Consider the following 19472-nt stretch of genomic DNA (forward strand, 5'->3'; position numbering starts at 1 on the left):
TTTCTATTTTTACCTCCGATTTCCAGAATCTGCAGTTTTTAAAACATTTTTAGATTTTAGGTGCTGAAAGGTGTCCACATAAGTTCAATTTCACTCAGAAATTGCAATTGCAACATTGAAACCGCTTGCACTACCTGGAACATTGAACCACAAGGCTATCTGCGTGTTCAAAGCATGCTGTGATAATGTCAAACTTCAAGCAATGTCCACTTGATACTGGGCCTGCTCTATTGGGCTGCATTTACATATCCAACCCTCGAATGGGCAATAAGTTCTGAACAGCAGGAAGAAGCCCATATCTGGCTAATTAATGAGATCCTTAATTAATTGTGGGTTTGTTGGTAACTGTGCTGAATACAAGCAGTGTAGAGGTATTTTCTCATTATTGAGGTGGGAGCTTCTATATTTTGCCTGACAGCACAGGTACCTTATTAGTGGTCCCACCAGAGCACCATACAGATGAGAGTAGGAGGGGGCCAAAGATATAGAGGAACAGAAAGGGGAGGGATCTGACCAGGAGGGTCCACCTCCCAAACAGTAGTCACACCAGAGGAGCAATGTGATTGGAATCCAAGATTTTCCTTGTGAAGGTAAAGGTTACAGTGGTCCTGAAATTCTTCGGCTCAGGATCTTTCTTGGGATTAATAACAGATGTGCCAACTGCTGCAATTCACAATATCGTGGAGGCTCTGAGGGAGGAGGTGAAGTCATCGTCCTTCCTCCTGAGTGGAGGCCAGTTGGGAGCACATGCTCACAGATGTTCCCAGATACCAGGCTTCCCAGTAGTTCAGGAGGCGATTGATTGCACCATCTGGTTTTACAGTGTCGAGATGTGAATCCTGCTCATCGACAGATGTGCCCAGACATTTGGCCTCCCAGTTGCAGATATGGCCAGTTATCAGGCTTTTCCCAGTGTTTTGTCAACACATGTGCCCAGCTCTCAGGCTTTGTAGGGGTTGTCAAAGCTATTCATCAACAGATGTGCCCAGATATCAGGCTTCTCAGTGGCAGAGGAAATGCGTGATTGTTCTATGTGGATTTATGGCCTCTAGCTGTGTATCAACAGAACAGAATAGATTAAAGGGAAATAGGTTGGGGATCTATAAAACTCTGGTTAGACCACACTTAGAGTACTGTGTCCAGTTCTGGTTGCCTCATTATAGGAAGGATAAGGAAGCGTTGGAAAGGGAGCAGAGGAGATTTACCAGGATGCTGCCTGGTTTAGAGAGTATGCATTATGAGGAGAGACTTAGGGTTTTACTCTTTGGAGAGAAGGAGGATGAGAGGAGACATGATAGAGGTGTACAAAATATTAAGAGGAATAGATAGAGTGGACAGCCAGCGCCTCTTTCCCAGGGCACCAATGCTCAATACAAGAGGGCATGGCTTTAAAGTAATGGGTGGGAAGTTCAAGGGAGATATCAGAGGAAGGTTTCTTACCCATAGAGTGGTTGGGGCATGGAATGCACTGCCTGGGCGGTGGTGGAGGCAGGTACATTGGTCAAATTCAAGAGATTGCTGGATAAGCATATGGAGGAATTTAAAATAGAGGGATATGTGGGAGGAAGGGGTTAGGTAGTCTTAGGTGAGATTTAAAGGTTGGCACAAAATGGTGGGCCGAAGGGCCTGTATTGTGCTGTACTGTTCTATGTTCTATGTTCTAATGGGCCTGATGGGATTGCTCTGGGAGCCTACTTGGACTCAGTGGATCAAATGGCCTCCTTCTGTGTCATAAGGAAAATACAAAGATGTGAGAAAATACAGGACAGAGAAAGGAAATGTAAAACTGGAGCAGTGACTGCCTTTCTAACATTACAGATTAACTCTGATTGCTACATTTGGATATTGGCTGGTGTGGTTAATGATTGCATCTTGTATCTTAATTCAATGTATACAGAGAAAAAATCTTTCTTTGATAAAATTACAGTAATATTTTGTATTAATGCAAGGCCCCTTCCTTACTCTTTGTACCTGAATGGTTAAACAATAAGAAACTCTTCTCCTTCTAGGAAAGTGTTTGGAGAGTTTATACAATGGACTTTGGCCTCTGACACACTGCCCGCTGACATTCATTACTTTAGGAAAGGCAGTGCTCTCTCCAGATTTGACTAAAATTTCAGTCCATTCCTATTGTAATTGGATTTGAGTTTCTTAATGCAACTGTTCTATTCAATCATTAGTGCACACCATCATTACAGTAGAATTGTTAGGAAGTGCCGAAGGTTCGGCATCCGGCTCACCCGAGTCCTGGTTCCCACTCTCCCCCTCACACACAGGGGCCCTGGTTCCCACACTCCCCCTCACACACAGGGGCCTTGGTTCCCACACTCCCTTTCACACACAGGGGCCTCGGTTCCCACACTCCCTCTAACACACAGGGGCCCTGGTTCCCACACTCCCTCTCACACACGGGGGCCCTGGTTCCAGCATTCCCCTTAATATAAGGGCTATGTTTCTCACACGTGAATGGGCAATTGTGAGAAATTGTACATTAAAAGAGTGAGCAATTATTATATTATGTAGTGCCCAGTTATAGCAGTATAACAGTGGGCAATTATAATAGCATAGCTGGGCAATTACAGCATCATACCAGTGTACAATTATACTATTATAACAGTGGGGATTTATAACGTTGCCTTGTAGACAACTACAGCATTATGCAAGTTGGTAATTACAGTATGTTAACAAGAAGTGATTATGGTATTATAATCATTGTGATAGTGGCTGCTATTGCAGCATAACAGCAGAAAGTTATAGAACTGTCACTTAATAACTGTAGAACTATGATATATTATAACATTATAACCTGAGAGCCCAAAAGGAACATGTTGTTGTAGCATTGTACTACTGGGCAAATATTGTACTGTGATAATGAGCCGTTGAACAGTAGGCTGTTAACAGCATTGCATCAATTTGCAGTCTCATTGTGTCAGAGATAGGTTTGGACTCCAAGTTCCACGAGGTACGATATAACCAACACCTCGGAGATCTTATTCTGAATTTTTACGCTGGCTTTCCTTTGTATCAGAGGAATATTGATCGACAATTTGCTGCTTTTTACAGGAATGAATGCAAATGTGACTGGATTTACTGCTGTTGCTATGCGGGAAGGTGACTCTGATGTGATTGAAGTCCGTATCGCTAACCATTACAATGTAAACAACTTGGAGGTACTAGTCAACAGTGGGATTGTTACTTTCAATGAACAGAACTGGATGGATCTTAAAGGTAAATTCTGAGTCAAACTGGTCAGATGATCTGAACTTAACTGACAGCTTCCCGACTTCCCCAGGGTGCTAGCTCTCAGCCTGTTAGCAGTGGCTCAGTTGACGGTATATCCTGACCTGATTCAAATCCCACATCAAACACTTGGCATAAAAGCCTCGACTGGAACTTCAGTGCGGTGTTGAGAGAGTGCTGCATTGTTGGAAGTGCTGCCTTTCAATTGAGATTTAAATCAAGAGCCTGTTCTTCCCATTGAGCCAATGTAAAAGATGCTAAGGGATTAACTCAAAGTATAGCAAGAGATTTCTCCATGTCCCTTATTTACACTGCAGCCAAAAGCAATGAAACAGATTATCTGGTTATCATCACATTGATTATCCAAATTGACTGTCACTTTACCTACATTATATCAATGTCTATAGTTGAAGGAGTAATTCATGATTTTGGCATTGTGCTTTGGCATGTCCTAACACAAGAAAAAGAGAACAAAGAAGCAGGAGTGGGTCACTTGGCCCCTTGGACCTGCCCCGTCATTCATTACGATCATGGCTCATCTCTTTTGTGGTAGGTTCCCTGCACCCTCAATTCAAAAACAAATATCCATTTCCTCTTTGAATACCCTGAATGATCTATCCTCCGCAACCCTCCAGGGGCAAAAGGATTCCCGAGATTCACCAGCCTTTGTAAGAATATGATCCAAACCAAGCAGGAAGGTTTTATGCAGTAGAAGTTGCTGAAGACATTTTATACAAGTTGAATCCATTTTATTCCTACTTTAAAGGGACCCTCACTTCAGGTGAATGAACTACGTGGCAATGGTATGATATCGCAGGACATTTATTTGGCTGCCTCTCCTCCTCTAGGGGTTTCCGTGTACTCGGCTATCCCACAGAATGTGACCGCCATGTTTCCCTCTGGAGCTGGTGTGGAAGCACGGATCAGGGGCTCAATCCTGAGCATCACCATCCTGTTACCGGAGACGTTTATGAACCAGACAGAGGGCTTGCTTGGAGTAATGAACGACAATGTGGATGACGACTTCAGCTTCAGAAATGGATCAGCTCTGCCAGCTGACGCCAGCCAGGAGACGGTCTATGAATTAGGTGCCAGCTGTGAGTAGAAGGCTTCCCACGACACACCCTCTCTCTGTTTTAAGCCACATGTGGAAACATGGACCAATCCAAATCCAGGTTTCGTTTTCTGATGCCAAAAGTAATGAACAAATCCAATAAAGCAGGTCAATGAGTTCTCGCTTATCCCTCTGTGATCCTGCTCTCTTCTGCCAGAGCCATTCACCTTGGCAACGCGGGAGATGCAAGAGGTTGCAGATGCTGGAACCTGGAGCAACACACAACCTGCTGGACGAACTCAGCAGGTTGAGCAGCGTCTGTGGGAGGAAAGGAGTTGTTGACGTTTCAGGTTGAAACCCTGCATCGGGACTGGTGTAGGGCTTCAACTTGAAACGTTGACAGTTCCTTTGCTCCCACAGATGTTACTTGACAGGCTGATTTCCTCCAGTGAGCCGTTTGTCGCATTCACCCTGGTAACCCTGCCTTCTCTTTACCCCTCCCACCCATCCTCCTGAAGCCCTCTCACCTTCTCCCCCCCCACACCCCCAACCCTCACCTCCAGCCACATGCAAGGAGATCACGATTTCTTTGACACTAATATCAAAAGCATCCCTTCCCTTGTCTCTGCCACTCCCATCCCTTCCTCTTGTCCACCTAGACCAACCTTCCCGAAGGTCCTCTGGTGTCCCATCACAATTTTCTCTTGCGTCTCTTCCCACAAACTTTTTCAGTTCGTCATGTCCGCAAAACCCGCCATTTGTTCTCTGGCCATATTGCCAGCTAACTGCTGACTACTTAACTTCTCCTCCCGGACCCTACACTAGCTTTTTCTGTTAATATTCCTTCTTTTGAGCTATCCATTGCCTGGTAGCTAAGTTACTAAAATGAGCCATAACCTTAAGCTGGTTTCTGACTGCCCAACAGGATGTCTGATAAAATCGACTCAGACGAACTTCTACCAAATTCCCCTGGAATGTCCACCTCCCTCAATTTAATACAGAACAATGTTTCCTTTATAAATCAACTTAATCTGAAATGATCACAGAATTGCTTGAGTATAATGCTATGGAAAGTCACTGGCTGTTACACAGCGTCAACACAGCCACCTCAAGGAAATGGTGATCATGTTCATTGTGCTGTAGTTTTAATAGTTGATTGTCCTTTCTGCTGGAAGTACTTGTTGGTTTAATCCTAGCCCTGTCTTTTCCATGTCTCCCTCCCCTTCCCTCAGTCATCACTCTTATTCTAATAATCATGGGCTTTTCTAATCAGTCTTGGACTTAATCCAGTTTTTGCCTCATTGCTTCTGTTTTTTCCGTCTCTGTGGTCTCCTCAACACTCAGCAGCCAGTGTGGACCCTTTGCTATATTCCTCAGATAGAATAACAAAACAAATGTTGCTCTGAGCAGTTTTCAATATCCTGCTTTGATCCATAACTCTGTCATCACCACATAAGCAGAATTCACTGATTTTGCACATTCTTTTCAGGGGCGATTGAAAATAAGAGCTCTCTCTTCACCTATGACAGTCAGTTCTTGTTGGACAATTACTTGCATGCTCCCAAGCATGACCCAGCCTTCACGCCTGTCTTCCATGTGTTGGACAACCCAGCAAATCCTCTGTACACCAAGATGATTGCCCTGTGCCAAGGGAATGAGTTTTGTCGGTTTGATACTCTTGTAACCAAAAGCCTCCAGGTGGGAAATGCAACAAAACTCTCATATCTGAACTACCGAACACTGGTTGAAAGCCTTGAGCCGGGTGAGTTATGTAATCACTATTCCACGTCATGTGTTAATCTGTCTATGATGAATGAAATAGAAATTACGCTGCAGAAATAGATCATTATTCTGTCACTATTCAAGCTTCAAAACACGTTGTCTTACTTGCTCAGCATCTTGCCTTATTTCTTATCCCCTTGTGCATTTAAAGTAAAAAAAAGTCAAAGTCAAGTTTATTGTCATATGCACAAGTGCATGGATGCACAGGTGCAATGAAAAACTTTCTTGCAGCAGCATCACAGACACATATAAGCAGCATTCACAAGAAAAACATAAATTAAACACAATTAGAAGAACACAATTAGAACAAAAATGTCCATTTTAGACTTCCCCAAAATACATCCATGCCATTCAGCTCAACTGCTATAGAAGGCAGCATGGTCTACACTCTTGCCATTCTTCAGGCAAGGATGTGTCCACCGAATTCCCCTAATACTGAGTTCCCCCACAAATATATTTTTACCCATTTTAAACACCTTCATAATTTTACCCTATCTCCCATTCCTCTTCTGTGCTTGCATTCCTAATGCATTGGAGTCTCCAGTCCAGACATTGGAGTTATGCACTTGTGCATTGCACTTAGGTTTTAACTGTGATAATCTCTGTTCCTGGCTGCATGGCTGTGTCACATTAAGTCTTAGGAAAATGAGGGGACACTTATTAAGGCTGAATCATTGTAAACCCATTAATTTACTTTTACCTCTTTGAGACTTTTGAGACTGCTTCATCTTAGCTATGCTGGTCCGAGATTCGACAATAATAACACTAAAAGCAGCTCTTTCCCTGAATTCACTGGCACATAAAACTTTAACAGGGATAAATGCAAGCAGACTCAGTCACTGAGCTTTGTGAAAGTTCTGACAGCATTTGCAGACACCAGTGGTCATAGCTTAGACACCCCATCTTAAACCATCAGATATTTAAGCATGCTTGTTAAAATTAGAGCACGGAGCAAAGCCTAAAGAACAATTCTACAGAACTACGTGAAAAACAGAGGATGCATTGCATGCGCACCCTTCAGTGGAACTGACGCACAGCCAAGGAGGTGAAAGCTCTTTCCTAGATCAAGCCATATCCATTTTTGAAGACGTTTACGGTCAGTAATTAATTTCACAAGGTGTGTTGGATGGGTTTAATATCAGACTTCAAAGAACAGGGAAGAAGAATAAAATTTCTTATCAGTTGTTAGAAACTTTGTTATTTGAAAGACAAAGTGTTGATTAAGGCTGGAGTGGAGGGAATAAAGGAACTGTTGAGTAACAATGGGACGGAATTATGATGGTTAACAAATATTTACATGAGGGTGTCTGCCAGAGTTAAAATCCCATGTCATTTCATAGGTGAGAAACAGGCATCAGGGGGTACTAAAAAAGAACTTGTACTTATATAAGGCCTCATGATATTATCAAGTCATTCCTAAAGTGTTCTGCAGCAATAAATAACACTTGAATTAAAGTTATTGTTGTTAATGTCGGCTAACAAGGCAGCTAATTTGGAGATTGCAAAGGATTACGACGGAACATGAATTAATTACCTGTAATCTGCATTTGGTTGCTTTGATCATGGGAAAAATGTTGATCTGGGTACAAATAAACTCCCTGATCATCTCCAAGAGTGATATTCTTGTACATTCAGCCCAGTGTACAAGAGGGACCTGCAGTTTGAGGTCCGGCGCCTAGATTACGTGCTGTTTTTCTGGAGTGGGATCTGCACCATAACATAGTGGTGAGCTGTTTGCTGAAATGACTGAAGGCATGGTGGGAGGGACAGAGTGTGAGAGGGCTGTAGTACATGGGGAAAGAAGGAGAAATGTGATAGGATCTCTATGGAAGCCCATTGTTCAGTTACAGATGGTCCTGCCTCATTCCCGATCTGATGGGCAATCAGGGGTGGGGGGTGTGGAGTAGAATGCAGCAGGTAGATAAAGGAGGACAGAGAGATGTTTCAGATATTGCCAATGGCTTTAAGTAGGAAGGTTGAATGACAAGGTGGGCTGATCATCAGAGCCAATAATCCTTACTGAGTTGGAGCTGGTCAATATATCACCCCATGGGAAATTGCAAAGTATTTTTTCTGTCAATGATCTAAGCGGTCATATTTTTAAATACTGCTTTTGTTGTTTTCAGATGTATTTTTCAGATTAATTCCCCAGGAGGAAAGAATTCATAACCCAAGGTTTTCTATAGCTGTTTGTGTTAGTGAAAACATTTGTTGCAGAGAGTACTGTCAAGTGAAGATATTCTCCACAAATAAGGGAACTGGCATAGGCAGGACATTGTAATCTTCTGAAACTTCTTTGTGCCGATGAATATTGGATTTCACATCATTCACTGTCCTTTTTGATGTCTTTTTTTAGTTACTTCCTGTGGGATTTTGGAAGAGCCCAAGAATGGGAAAAAAAAAGGAACCATTTACTTGATCGGATCCACTGTGAATTTTACCTGTAATCAGGGCCATGTTATCTCGGGATCGCACATGCGCACCTGTCTGCCAACTGGCCAATGGAGTGGCGAGCCTGTTTTCTGTATATCTGGTAAGACAGTTCTCTCATAACTAACTCTAGAGTGCTTTACATACAGAACTAATTCCTTCTGATCTCCCCTGAAGTCCTTCTGTGGCTGTATGTCCATGATCATTTGCTGTCCCCTTCTGTTTATTGTCTCAGACACACTTCTGTATGTGTTACATGTGTGACAGCTTATGTATGCATTTGATTCAACTGACGGGTAACTATGAGTGTCTTCCAGCATTGCTACACAGAACAAGAGAGCAGTGGATAGAAGAAGCGAAGATAATAACCCCCTTAAAGCAATTTGACAAGAAATTCAATTGCTTAATACTTTTTCTCTGCATTATGCAATTGAAAATTCAGTGTAACCAGAATAAAATGCAATGTTTCTGGGTTAGCTCTGTAAATTTGGCCACTCCCAGTCACCTGTATGTAACTTCCATGATATCCAGTTGTGCACATATTTAATCATTCCCCATTAAATATGTTATTGGGGTACGTTCGTAGACTAAATTGTAACACAGGGCTGCATTGGAACCACTGTTTCATAAGTTCCTTACTTACCCTTCATTCTCATGTCTCCCTTTCTATCACATGGCACCACAGCTCCAACCCCTCCCCACCTCACTCCATGCCCCCTGAGCCCCCTGTGGAGGCCCAGTCTTTGTGCATACCCAGCCAGTTGCCTGATTTCAGCCCCTGATCATCTATAAAGATTCCCCTGACTCTCAGCCCCGATCAGCTGCAAAGTCTTCTGACTAACCTCCCAAACCCAAGGGGACAACAGTATTGTAACCTCGTGCCACATGCTAGGAAGGCAAGAACTTGGAAGATAGTACAGTTGAATGTGTGGCTAAAGAGGTGGTGCAGGAGGGAGGGCTTCAGGTACCTAGATCATTGGGCTCTCTTTCAGGGCAGGTGGGACTCGTACAAGAAGGATGGGTGACACCTAAACAGGAGGAGATCACCAGTATCCTTGCATTCCTGGTTGGCACGAGCTCTGGCCTTGGACTTCAGGTATCAGTGAAAGTTATGGGGGAGCCCATGACTCTAATGGTCTTTAGCACCCTGCTGCAACACCAACACAGTACACATATTCAGAATTTCTCAGCAATTGTATACATCCTACTGTCCCAGCTATTCGTGGCTGGGATTGGATAGACCCAGCTATCCGTGGCTGGGATTGGATAGACCCAGCTATCCGCGGTTGGGATTGGATAGACCCAGCTATCCGTGGCTGGGATTGGATAGACCCAGCTATCCGTGGCTGGGATTGGATAGACCCAGCTATCCGTGGCTGGGATTGGATAGACCCAGCTATCCGTGGTTGGGATTGGATAGACCCAGCTATCCGTGGTTGGGATTGGATAGACCCAGCTATCCGTGGCTGGGATTGGATAGACCCAGCTATCCGTGGTTGGGATTGGGTAGACCCAGCTATCCGTGGTTGGGATTGGATAGACCCAGCTATCCGTGGCTGGGATTGGATAGACCCAGCTATCCGTGGCTGGGATTGGATAGACCCAGCTATCCTTGGCTGGGATTGGATAGACCCAGCTATCCGTAGTTGGGATTGGATAGACCCAGCTATCCGTGGCTGGGATTGGATAGACCCAGCTATCCGTGGCTGGGATTGGACAGACAAACACAGGTCTGAGTTTGAACCTGAGGAACAGTAGTGTTAATAGGAACAAAGTGCCCCTGCTTATAAAATTCCTGCTGAAAGGCAGTTGTGAATATAAGCAGCCCTCAGAGGTATTAGGCAGTGCTATCTTCCAGGTGGAAAGCTAGAACCATTGAATGTATTTCTAAGGTTGCACCTTTCAGGTTGGTCTCTACAATGGTGCATTTTTGGTATCTGTGCTTTGAGTAACACTCCATGAACAAGGCATGGAGCACCCACCATGCCAGAGAAATAAGCAAAGCCTGATTGGTTGAACCCATCATACAAAGGAGATCAGCAGAACCTGATTGGCTGAATGTATCATAATGCTAACAACCCTTTTTTTGTAGGTCTTGTCATATGCTCTTGGAAGCCAGCAAGGCTTTACAGGTCCTTGATCAGCAGACTAAGCGATATATTGGTCCCCATATACCCAAGTGTCTCTTCTTCTTAGGCAGTCCCTCTGGATTGAGCATGGCTTTTCCCACTCGGGTTTGTGGGTTCTGTGGTGGCTGATGAGATCAATGTGGGAACCATAGACTCTCCCATGGATAGGGCAGCAAGGCACTGACAAGATGGGTGAGTGGGTAATCAGTTGGTGTGAGTATTGGAAGCTGCCTTATTCCAAAGGTTCAGGTTAAGAGCTGTGGGCATGCTTTGTTGGTGCCGGAAGAGCGGCAACACTTGTGGGCTGCCCCCAGCACATCCTTAGCAACACAAAAAGACATATTTCACTGTGTGTTTCGATGTACATATGACTAATAAATAAATATCTTATCTTAAATGAGTACTTGTGTCACCAGCACGAACAGCGAAGGGAAAGAAGTGATTTTTGACACTTGTTTATATTTTGAGGAGGTGCATAATTGGGGAAAGAATTGGAGGTACGACTTGAGTAATTTGAACTCTCTTTGTTTTGAAAAGAGAATGTTTTGGGGATCGTATTGGGAACTCTGCTTGCTGTGTTTTCCCTGGTGCTGATTGGAGTGATCTTGTACATGAATGAAAAGCGATTGAAAAGGTGAGTGGTCATTTTGTGAAACACTTCCCTGTTGGTGTTTTTTTTTAAATCCCTTTTCTTTTTGACCCTCCATCCCTTTCCTTTAGTTCCCCCTTCCACAAGGAACTTGTTCTGGGAGACTGTCCAGCTGATTCAGCTACTCATTGATCCTTTACCTGTGAAGTCCTTCCTTATGTGGCAACTGAAAATGTGCCAGTGGGGTAAACCAGGCCGAATCCTTCCTTCATACAACAACAACTTGAATTACACAGCAGCTGCAATATTGTAGCCCTGCGCCACGTGCTAGCAAGGCAAGAAATAAGAAGATAGTACAGTTAAATGTATGGCTAAAGAGCTGGTGCAGGAGGGAGGGCTTCCAGCACCCTGACCATTGGGCTCTCTTCCAGGGCAGGTGGGACCTGTACAAGAAGGACAGGCTGCTCCTAAACTGGAGGGGTCCTGATGTCCTTGCAGAGAGCTTTGCTGGGGTTTAAACTAGTGTGGTAGGGAGATGGGAAATGGAGAAGTAGGTCAGTAGGTGGAGAGATTGAGGAGGAAGTAGAAGTTAAGTAAGTCTAAAAGAAAGAACATGCAGGGACAGGTTAATGAACATGGTGGGACTGATGACCTGAAATCTATTTATTTTAATGCAAGGAGTATAATGGGTAAGGCAGATGAGCTTAGAGCTTGGATTAGCACATCTTAAAGGAGGAGAACTGGAATGTTTGGGGATGTTCGATATCCACGCAATCACATGCTAGGCTTGTGTTCTATACAGAGTAGCAGGAGTAGGCCATTCTGCCCCTCGGGCCTGCTTGCTCATTCAACACAATCATGGCTGATCATTCACTTTGATACCCTCTTCCTGTTGTCTCCTCATTTCTCTTTGGAACTTAGAAACGTATATACCTCTATCTTGAATGTATTTAGTGACTTGCCCACCATTTGCCCTCCTCCCCTCCTCTCTCTCTCTCTCTTTCTCTCTCTCTCTCACACTCTCTTTCTCTCTCTCTCTCTCTCTCTCTCTCTCTCTCTCTCTTTCTCTCTCACACTCTCTCTCTCTCTCACTCACTCTCTCTCTATGTCTGGGGATCCAACATTGGAGGATCTGGCCTTTGGATTTCCCTGTTTGTATACAGCCACATAGGTTGCTATGGAGATGAGGGAAAAGAGAGGGACTTAGTCGTGGGGAGGAAGGAAGTTGAGGGGCGGAAGGATTTAGTGGGACAGAATGGAATAACCTCAAGGCAAAAGTAGAGCTTTAAAACCCCAACATTGATGATGACAAATAGTGTCTGGTGGGAAAAGCAGAGGCGTATTAATTCATAACTGGCGCATCTCAACTTTACAGCTCTCTCACTTCCAGGCCACTCACTCACTCTGTCTTCAGCTACACTATCCTCTATATTTTTCTCCCTTCTTGCATTGAATCTGAGGTTCATTGCACAGTAAGTCATTCTCTTCTTGAACCACAACTAATGAACCGGCTCTGTCTTCCTTCTCCTGCAGTCTAAATTCTTAGAGATGCATGTTTGGGATCATCCAAGTGCAGCTATTGGATTGACCTTATTTTCCCTCCTATTCTGCTTAGAATCCTTCACTGTGTTTTTTGGCACTTCGACTCAGGTTGCTTCCAAGGGAAAAAATATCTCTTTTGTGTATCTGACCGGCTGACTGGAACAATAGCTTTGTGGCACAGGCACCCTGTACGTTATGTTCTGTGATAGTTCATGCTAAGAGCTGTACTGTACTAAGTACTGTACTGTACTAAGAGCTGTACTAAGGAGTCTGGTTAGAGCACAGAGAAGCGGTAGAAAAGTATCTTAAAAAGAGGGTATCTTGTCTTGAATGCAAAACAATTGGATATTTTTCTTTTAATAGCCTCTACTTCCCCTTTCCTCCACATCAGGTTCTGCACCTCTGTTCCTGAGTTCCTCAGCTGTATCAAAGCTGATCCTCTTTATTATGTCTGCATATATGACAGACATTTCTTTGCATTTAATACAGCTTAGAAGGAGGTCACCGAGCCCACCACGTCTCAGTTTTTCTTTGAAGGAACTGTTCAATAAATCACACTTCCCTGCTGTTTTTCTGCAGCTTGACAAAATAGTTTCTTTTCAAGCATTTAGCCAAATGCCTCTTTGAAAGTTGAAAAGCAAAGAAAAATGCTGATGGAGACCTGAAATAAAGACAGAATGTGATGGAGATGTTCAAGAGATCAGGCAGCATCTGTGGAGAAACAGAGTTAACGCTTCAGATTGTGACCTTTAACTCTGTTTCTCTCTCCACAGATGCTGCGTGGCTTGCTGAACATCCCCAGTATTTTCTGTTTCTGTTGTTCTTTGAAAACTTCATTGTAGATGCTTCCATCAGGCTTTCCTGTGATTTGTTTGAACTGTAACTCAGTTGATGTTACTGTTGAGAGTGCTATCTTTTAGAATGAGGTGATATATTGAAACCTTTTTACTCTCTTCGGTGGTTGTGAATGCTTCCATTTAATTCTCTTCAAGAGGATCACGTGAGTGTTCCCCCTGTCCCATTCAACTTTTGTTTCTCACTTAGTATCAACAAAAAGATTATTTGGTCATTATTGTGGAATTTTACTCTATGCAAATTGGATACCAGCTTTCCCACATTTCAACAGCAACCACACGTCAGAATGTGCTTAATGTGTCTATAAAGTGCGCTGGGATCTCCTGAAGTCACAAAAGATGCTTTTTAAATGCAGGTACTTCTTTCTTTCTTTCATTCTAGATCATGATGACTCGTTGTGGAAAAGACAAAAACCTTTATCTTCCTTCTGGTTCTTTTTCCAACTATCTTAGATCTGTGTCCTCTGGTATTGGAACTGTGAGCTGTGTCCTCTGTTTATCAACCATCCTGGAAGTTTTTCCCTACCTACTTTATCCAATATTCTCATGTGTGTGAGCTCCTCTGTTTAATCTTCCTTTGCCTTCTTTGGTCTAAGAAGATCAAACCTAGCTCCTCTGGTTTCTCAAATAATTTCCCTCAATGTCAGCAAAACAAAAGAGCTGGTCATTGACTTCAGGAAAGGGGGCGGTGTACATGCACCTGTCTACAGCAATGGTGCTGAGGTCGAGAGGGTTGAGGGCTTCAAGTTCCTAAGAGAGAACATCAGCAATAGCCTGTCCTGGTCCAACCATGTAGACGCCATGGCCAAGAAAGCTCGCCAGCGTCTCTACTTCCTCAGGAGGCTAAAGAAATTTGGCATGTGCCCTTTGAAACTCACCAACTTTTATCAATGCACCATAGAAAGCATCCTATTTGGATGCATCACGGCTTGGTTTGGCAACTACTCTGCCCATGACCACAAGAAACTGCAGAGAGTTGTGGACACAACCCAGCACATCACAGAAACCAGTCTCCCCTCCATGGACTATACCTCTTGCTGCCTTGGTGAAGCAGCCAGCATAACCAAATAGCCTGCCCACCCTGGTCATTTTCTCTTCTCCTCTCTCCCATCAAGCAGAAGATACAGGAGCCTGAGGGCACATACCACCAGGCTCAAGGACAGCTCCTATCTCATTGTTATAAGACTATTGAGCGGTTCCCTTATACAATGAGAAGGACTCTTGACCTCACCATCTACCTTGTTATGACCTTGCACCTTATTGTCTACCTGCAATGCACTTCCCTGTAGCTGTGACACTTTACTCTGTACTGTTATTGTTTTTACCCTGTACTACCCTGTACATTGTTTTTCATTGTACCTCGGTACAAGTGACAATAATAAACCAATACCAATACCAATACAATTTCACTGCTGTTGATTTCTCACTTGACTGAAGGTCCCTAAGGTACAGTGCCCTTTTCACTTCTGTCAATATTTTTGTTTGTAATAACATAAGCACAGTAATGTAATAGTGGCCTTAACTCCCTCGCCGTTAACAATGCTCGGGATGAAGGGAATCTCAGTTCTTTACATTTGACAGCCATCTGAATGATCTGTATCCCTTCTCCAGTCATCTGCAGCTGAACCCCTCAATGTCTGGCTTCAACTTTTCGTGGTTCTCCAAATTACTCCTGGTCCAGCAATTATTTAGTTTTAAGATGTTCAAATCCTCTCATTGTCTTCTCTGCCTCTGTAACCTCCTCCCAGCCAATAACCCACTCCATCAATTCCGGCCTTGTGCCCTTAATTGTCCTACAATTGGCTGCAGATAATCCGCCAATGGCCACCATTCAAATTAACTCATGATGAATGGTTGCTCAGCTGAAACGGAGTCAAAGCACTGGCATTTATAGAACTGTATCTAAGCTATTTGATCGCTTATGCAAAACACAGCTACCTACCACACATCACCGACTGGTAATTATCATACTACGTCTTGAAATTAGAGCAGGGAGTAAAGTCACTCAATAAGACGGTTTCATTGTGTGAATTGAATTCCAAACAGAAAGCCTGGCAGGAAATAGCTTTCAATTATTGAACAAAACCAAACATCTAAGCAGATGTATCTAGTGTCCTGTACTCTACAGAGATGACTAAGTGTATACTGTCTCACAGATTGGGGATAATGTACCCGTTGAAGCAAAGCAAATTCTCTCCTTTGTTCGTCTCGAAACTCAGCTATCTTAGAGTGAGAAAGGAAAAGTGGTGAACTGTATGAGTTGACCCCAATTATGTCCCCCTGAGACCCTTAGCAGGAAGGAATATTGAATACACTTCTGCAAACACCTCTTGAGAAGTGTCAAGAGTCTTTGTTCCTTCTTGAGTGAAAGGATTGGTTCAAGGGGAAGTAGATAGTTACACTTAATGCTGAGGAATTTGCCCATCTTATAGAACATAGAACAGTACAGCACAATACAGGCCCTTTGGCCCACCATGTTGTGCCGACCTTTAAACCTCACCTAAGACCATCTAACCCCTTCCTCCCACATATCACTCTAATTTAAATTCCTCCATATGCTTACCTAGTAATCTCTTGAATTTGACCAATGTACCTGCCTCCACCACCGCCCCAGGCAGCGCATTCCAAGCCCCAACCACTCTCTGGGTAAGAAACCTTCCTCTGATATCTCCCTTGAACTTCCCACCCATTACTTTAAAGCCATGCCCTCTTGTATTGAGCATAGGAGCCCTGGGAATGAGGCGTTGGCTGTCCACTCTATCTATTCCTCTTAATACTTTGTACACCTCTATCATGTCTCCTCTCATCCTCCTTCTCTCTAAGAGTAAAGCCCTAGCTCCCTTAGTCTCTCCTCATAATGCATACTCTCTAAACCAGGCAGCATCCTGGTAAATCTCATCTGCACCCTTTCCAATGCTTCCACATCCTTCCTATAATGAGGCGACCAGAACTGGACATAGTACTCTAAGTGTGGTCTAACCAGAGTTTTATAGAGCTGCATCATTACCTCGTGGCTCTTAAACCCGATCCCTCAACTTATGGAAGCTAACACCCCATAAGCTTTCTTAACTACCCTATCCACCTGTGAGGCAACTTTCAGGGATCTGTGGATATGAATCCCCAGATCCCTCTGCTCCTCTACATTACCAAGAATTCTGCTATTAACTTTGTACTCTGCCTTGGAGTTTGTCCTTCCAAAGTGTACCACCTCACACTTCTCCGGATTGAATTCCATCTGCCACTTCTCAGCCCAGCTCTGCATCCTATCAATATCCCTCTACAATCTTTGACAATCCTCCACACTATCCACAACACCACCAACCTTTGTGTCATCTGCAAACTTGCCAATCCACCCTTCTACCCCCTCATCCAAGTCATTAATAAAAATCACGAAAAGCAGACGTCCCAGAACCAATCCTTGTGGGACACTGCTAGTCACAGCCCTCCAATCCGACTGCACTCCCTCCACTACAACCCTCTGCTTTCTACAAGCAAGCCAATTCTGAATCCACACGGCCAAGCTCTTCTGGATGCCATGCCCTCTGACCTTCTGAAAAAGCCTTCCATGTGGAACCTTGTCAAATGCCTTACTAAAATCCATGTAGACCACGTCTACTGCACTACCCTCATCAATCTGTCTGGCACCTCCTCAAAGAACATTATCAGGCTTGTGAGACATGATCTGCCCTTCACAAAGCCATGCTGGCTGTCCCTGATCAGACCATGATTCTCTAAATGCCCATAGATCCTATCTCTAAGAATCCTTTCCAACAGCTTGCCCACCACAGACGTAAGGCTCACTGGTCTATAATTCCCTGGACTATCCCTACTACCTTTTTTGAATAAAAGGACAACATATGCCACCCTCCAATCCGTCAGTACCATTCCCGTGGACAACGAGGACTCAAAGATCCTAGCCAAAGGCTCAACAATCTCCTCCATGGCCTCACAGAGCAGCCTGGGGAATATTCCGTCAGGACCCGGGGACCTATCTGTCCTAATATTTTCTAACAACTCCAACACATCCTCTCTCTTGATGTCCACATGTTCTAGAACATTAACCTTACCAACACTGTCCTCAGCATCATCAAGGCCCCTCTCTTTGGTGAATACTGGAGAGAAGTATTCATTGAGAACCTCACCCACTTCCACAGCTTCCAGGCACATCTTCCCACCTTTATCCCTAATCGGTCCTACCTTTACTCTCGTCATCCTTCTGCTCCTCACATGAGTGAAAAATGCCTTGGGGTTTTCCTTAACCCTACCTGCCAAGGCCTTTTCATGTCCCCTTCTGGCTCTCCTCAACCCCTTCTTAAATTCCTTCCTTGCTACACTATATTCCTCAAGAGACCTATCTGATCCTTGCTGCCTAAATCTTATGTATGCGGCCTACTTCTTCCCAACTAGATGTTCCACCTCTCTTGTCACCCATAGTTCCTTCACCCTGCCATTCTTTCTCTGCCTCACCAGGACAAATTTATCCCTAACATCCTGCAAGAGATCCCCGAACAACGACCACATCCCCATAGTACATTTCCCTTCAAAAATGTCATCCCAATTCACACTCTCAAGTTCTAGCCTTATAGCCTCCTAATTTGCCCTTCCCCAATTAAATATTTTCCTGTCCTCTTTGCTCCTATCCTTGTCCATGACAATTCTAAAGGTTAGGGAGCGGTGCTCACTGTCCCCCAAATGCTCACCCACTGAGAAATCTGTCACCTGACCCGGTTCATTACCTAATACTAGATCTAATATGGCACTCCCTCTAGTCAGCCTGTCAACATACTGTGACAGGAATCCATCCTGGACACACTTAACAAACTCTTCCCCGTCTAAAACTTTGGTACTAAACAGGTGCCAATCAAAATATGGGAAGTTGAAGTCTCTCATGATAACAACCCTGTTATTCTTGCACCTTTCCAAAATCTGCCTCCCGATCTGCTCCTCAGTATCCTTGCTGCTACCAGGGGGCCTATAGAATACTCCCAGTAGAGTAACTGCTCCTTTCTTGTTCTTAACTTCCACCCATACTGACTCTAGAGAGGATCCTGCTACATTATCCACCCTTTCTGCAGCTGTAATAGTATCCTTGACCAGTAACACCACCCGTCTTCCTCTTCTCCCCCCCTCCCAATCCCTTTTAAAACACTGAAATCCTGGAATATTCAGTATCCATTCTGCCCTGGTGACAGCCAAGCCTTTGCAAGAGCCACAATATCAGTTCCATGTATTTATCCAAACTCTCAGTTCATCATCCTTATTCCTGATGCTTCTTGCATTTAAGTAAATGCACTTTAGCCCATCCACCTTACTACTTTTATACCCTATACTCTGCTTCTCCTTCCTCAAAGCCTCTCTATATGTTAGATCTGGCTTTATTCCATGCACTTCTTCCACTGATCTATCCCTCCGGTTCCCATCCCCCTTGCAAACTAGTTTAAACCCTCCTGAACCACACTCACAAATCTGCCTACAAGGATATTGGTCCCCCTCGAGTTCGGGTGTAACCCATTCAGTCTGTACAGGTCCCACCTTCCCCAGAAGAGATCCCAATGATCCAAAAATCTAAAACCTTGCCCCCTGCGCCAACTCCTCAGCCTTGCATTCATCTGCCATCTCCTCATATTCTTACCTTCAATATCATGTGGCACTGGCAGCAGTCCTGAGATTGCTACCCTTGAGGTCCTGTGCAGTGAAGCAGTGGGGGTTACTGTGTATGTTCGAGGGAAGGTTGCTCATCGAGTGCAGACGAGGAAACACATCACCCTGTATTTGGAAGAGCACATCACACTGAGTTCCTGATGGCTCTGTTGATGCAATAGATCCAATGATACTTTTTGAAAGAGCACAGT

The 19472-nt window shown here is 44.1% G+C and overlaps 1 protein-coding gene across 1 annotated transcript in view; it reads left to right on the forward strand.

Moving 5' to 3' along the window:
* The window catches only part of susd2 (sushi domain containing 2), an 81079-nt gene that overhangs the window by 52922 nt on the left and 8685 nt on the right, over positions 1 to 19472 (forward strand). The window contains exons 10-14 of the mRNA XM_052032127.1: positions 3064 to 3228; positions 4089 to 4337; positions 5784 to 6056; positions 8433 to 8609; positions 11173 to 11269. Coding sequence (XP_051888087.1) covers positions 3064 to 3228; positions 4089 to 4337; positions 5784 to 6056; positions 8433 to 8609; positions 11173 to 11269 — 961 coding nt within the window. The remainder of the gene's footprint in view (positions 1 to 3063; positions 3229 to 4088; positions 4338 to 5783; positions 6057 to 8432; positions 8610 to 11172; positions 11270 to 19472) is intronic.

This window comes from Pristis pectinata, chromosome 17 (assembly GCF_009764475.1).
Source record: "Pristis pectinata isolate sPriPec2 chromosome 17, sPriPec2.1.pri, whole genome shotgun sequence".
NCBI lineage: Eukaryota > Metazoa > Chordata > Chondrichthyes > Rhinopristiformes > Pristidae > Pristis > Pristis pectinata.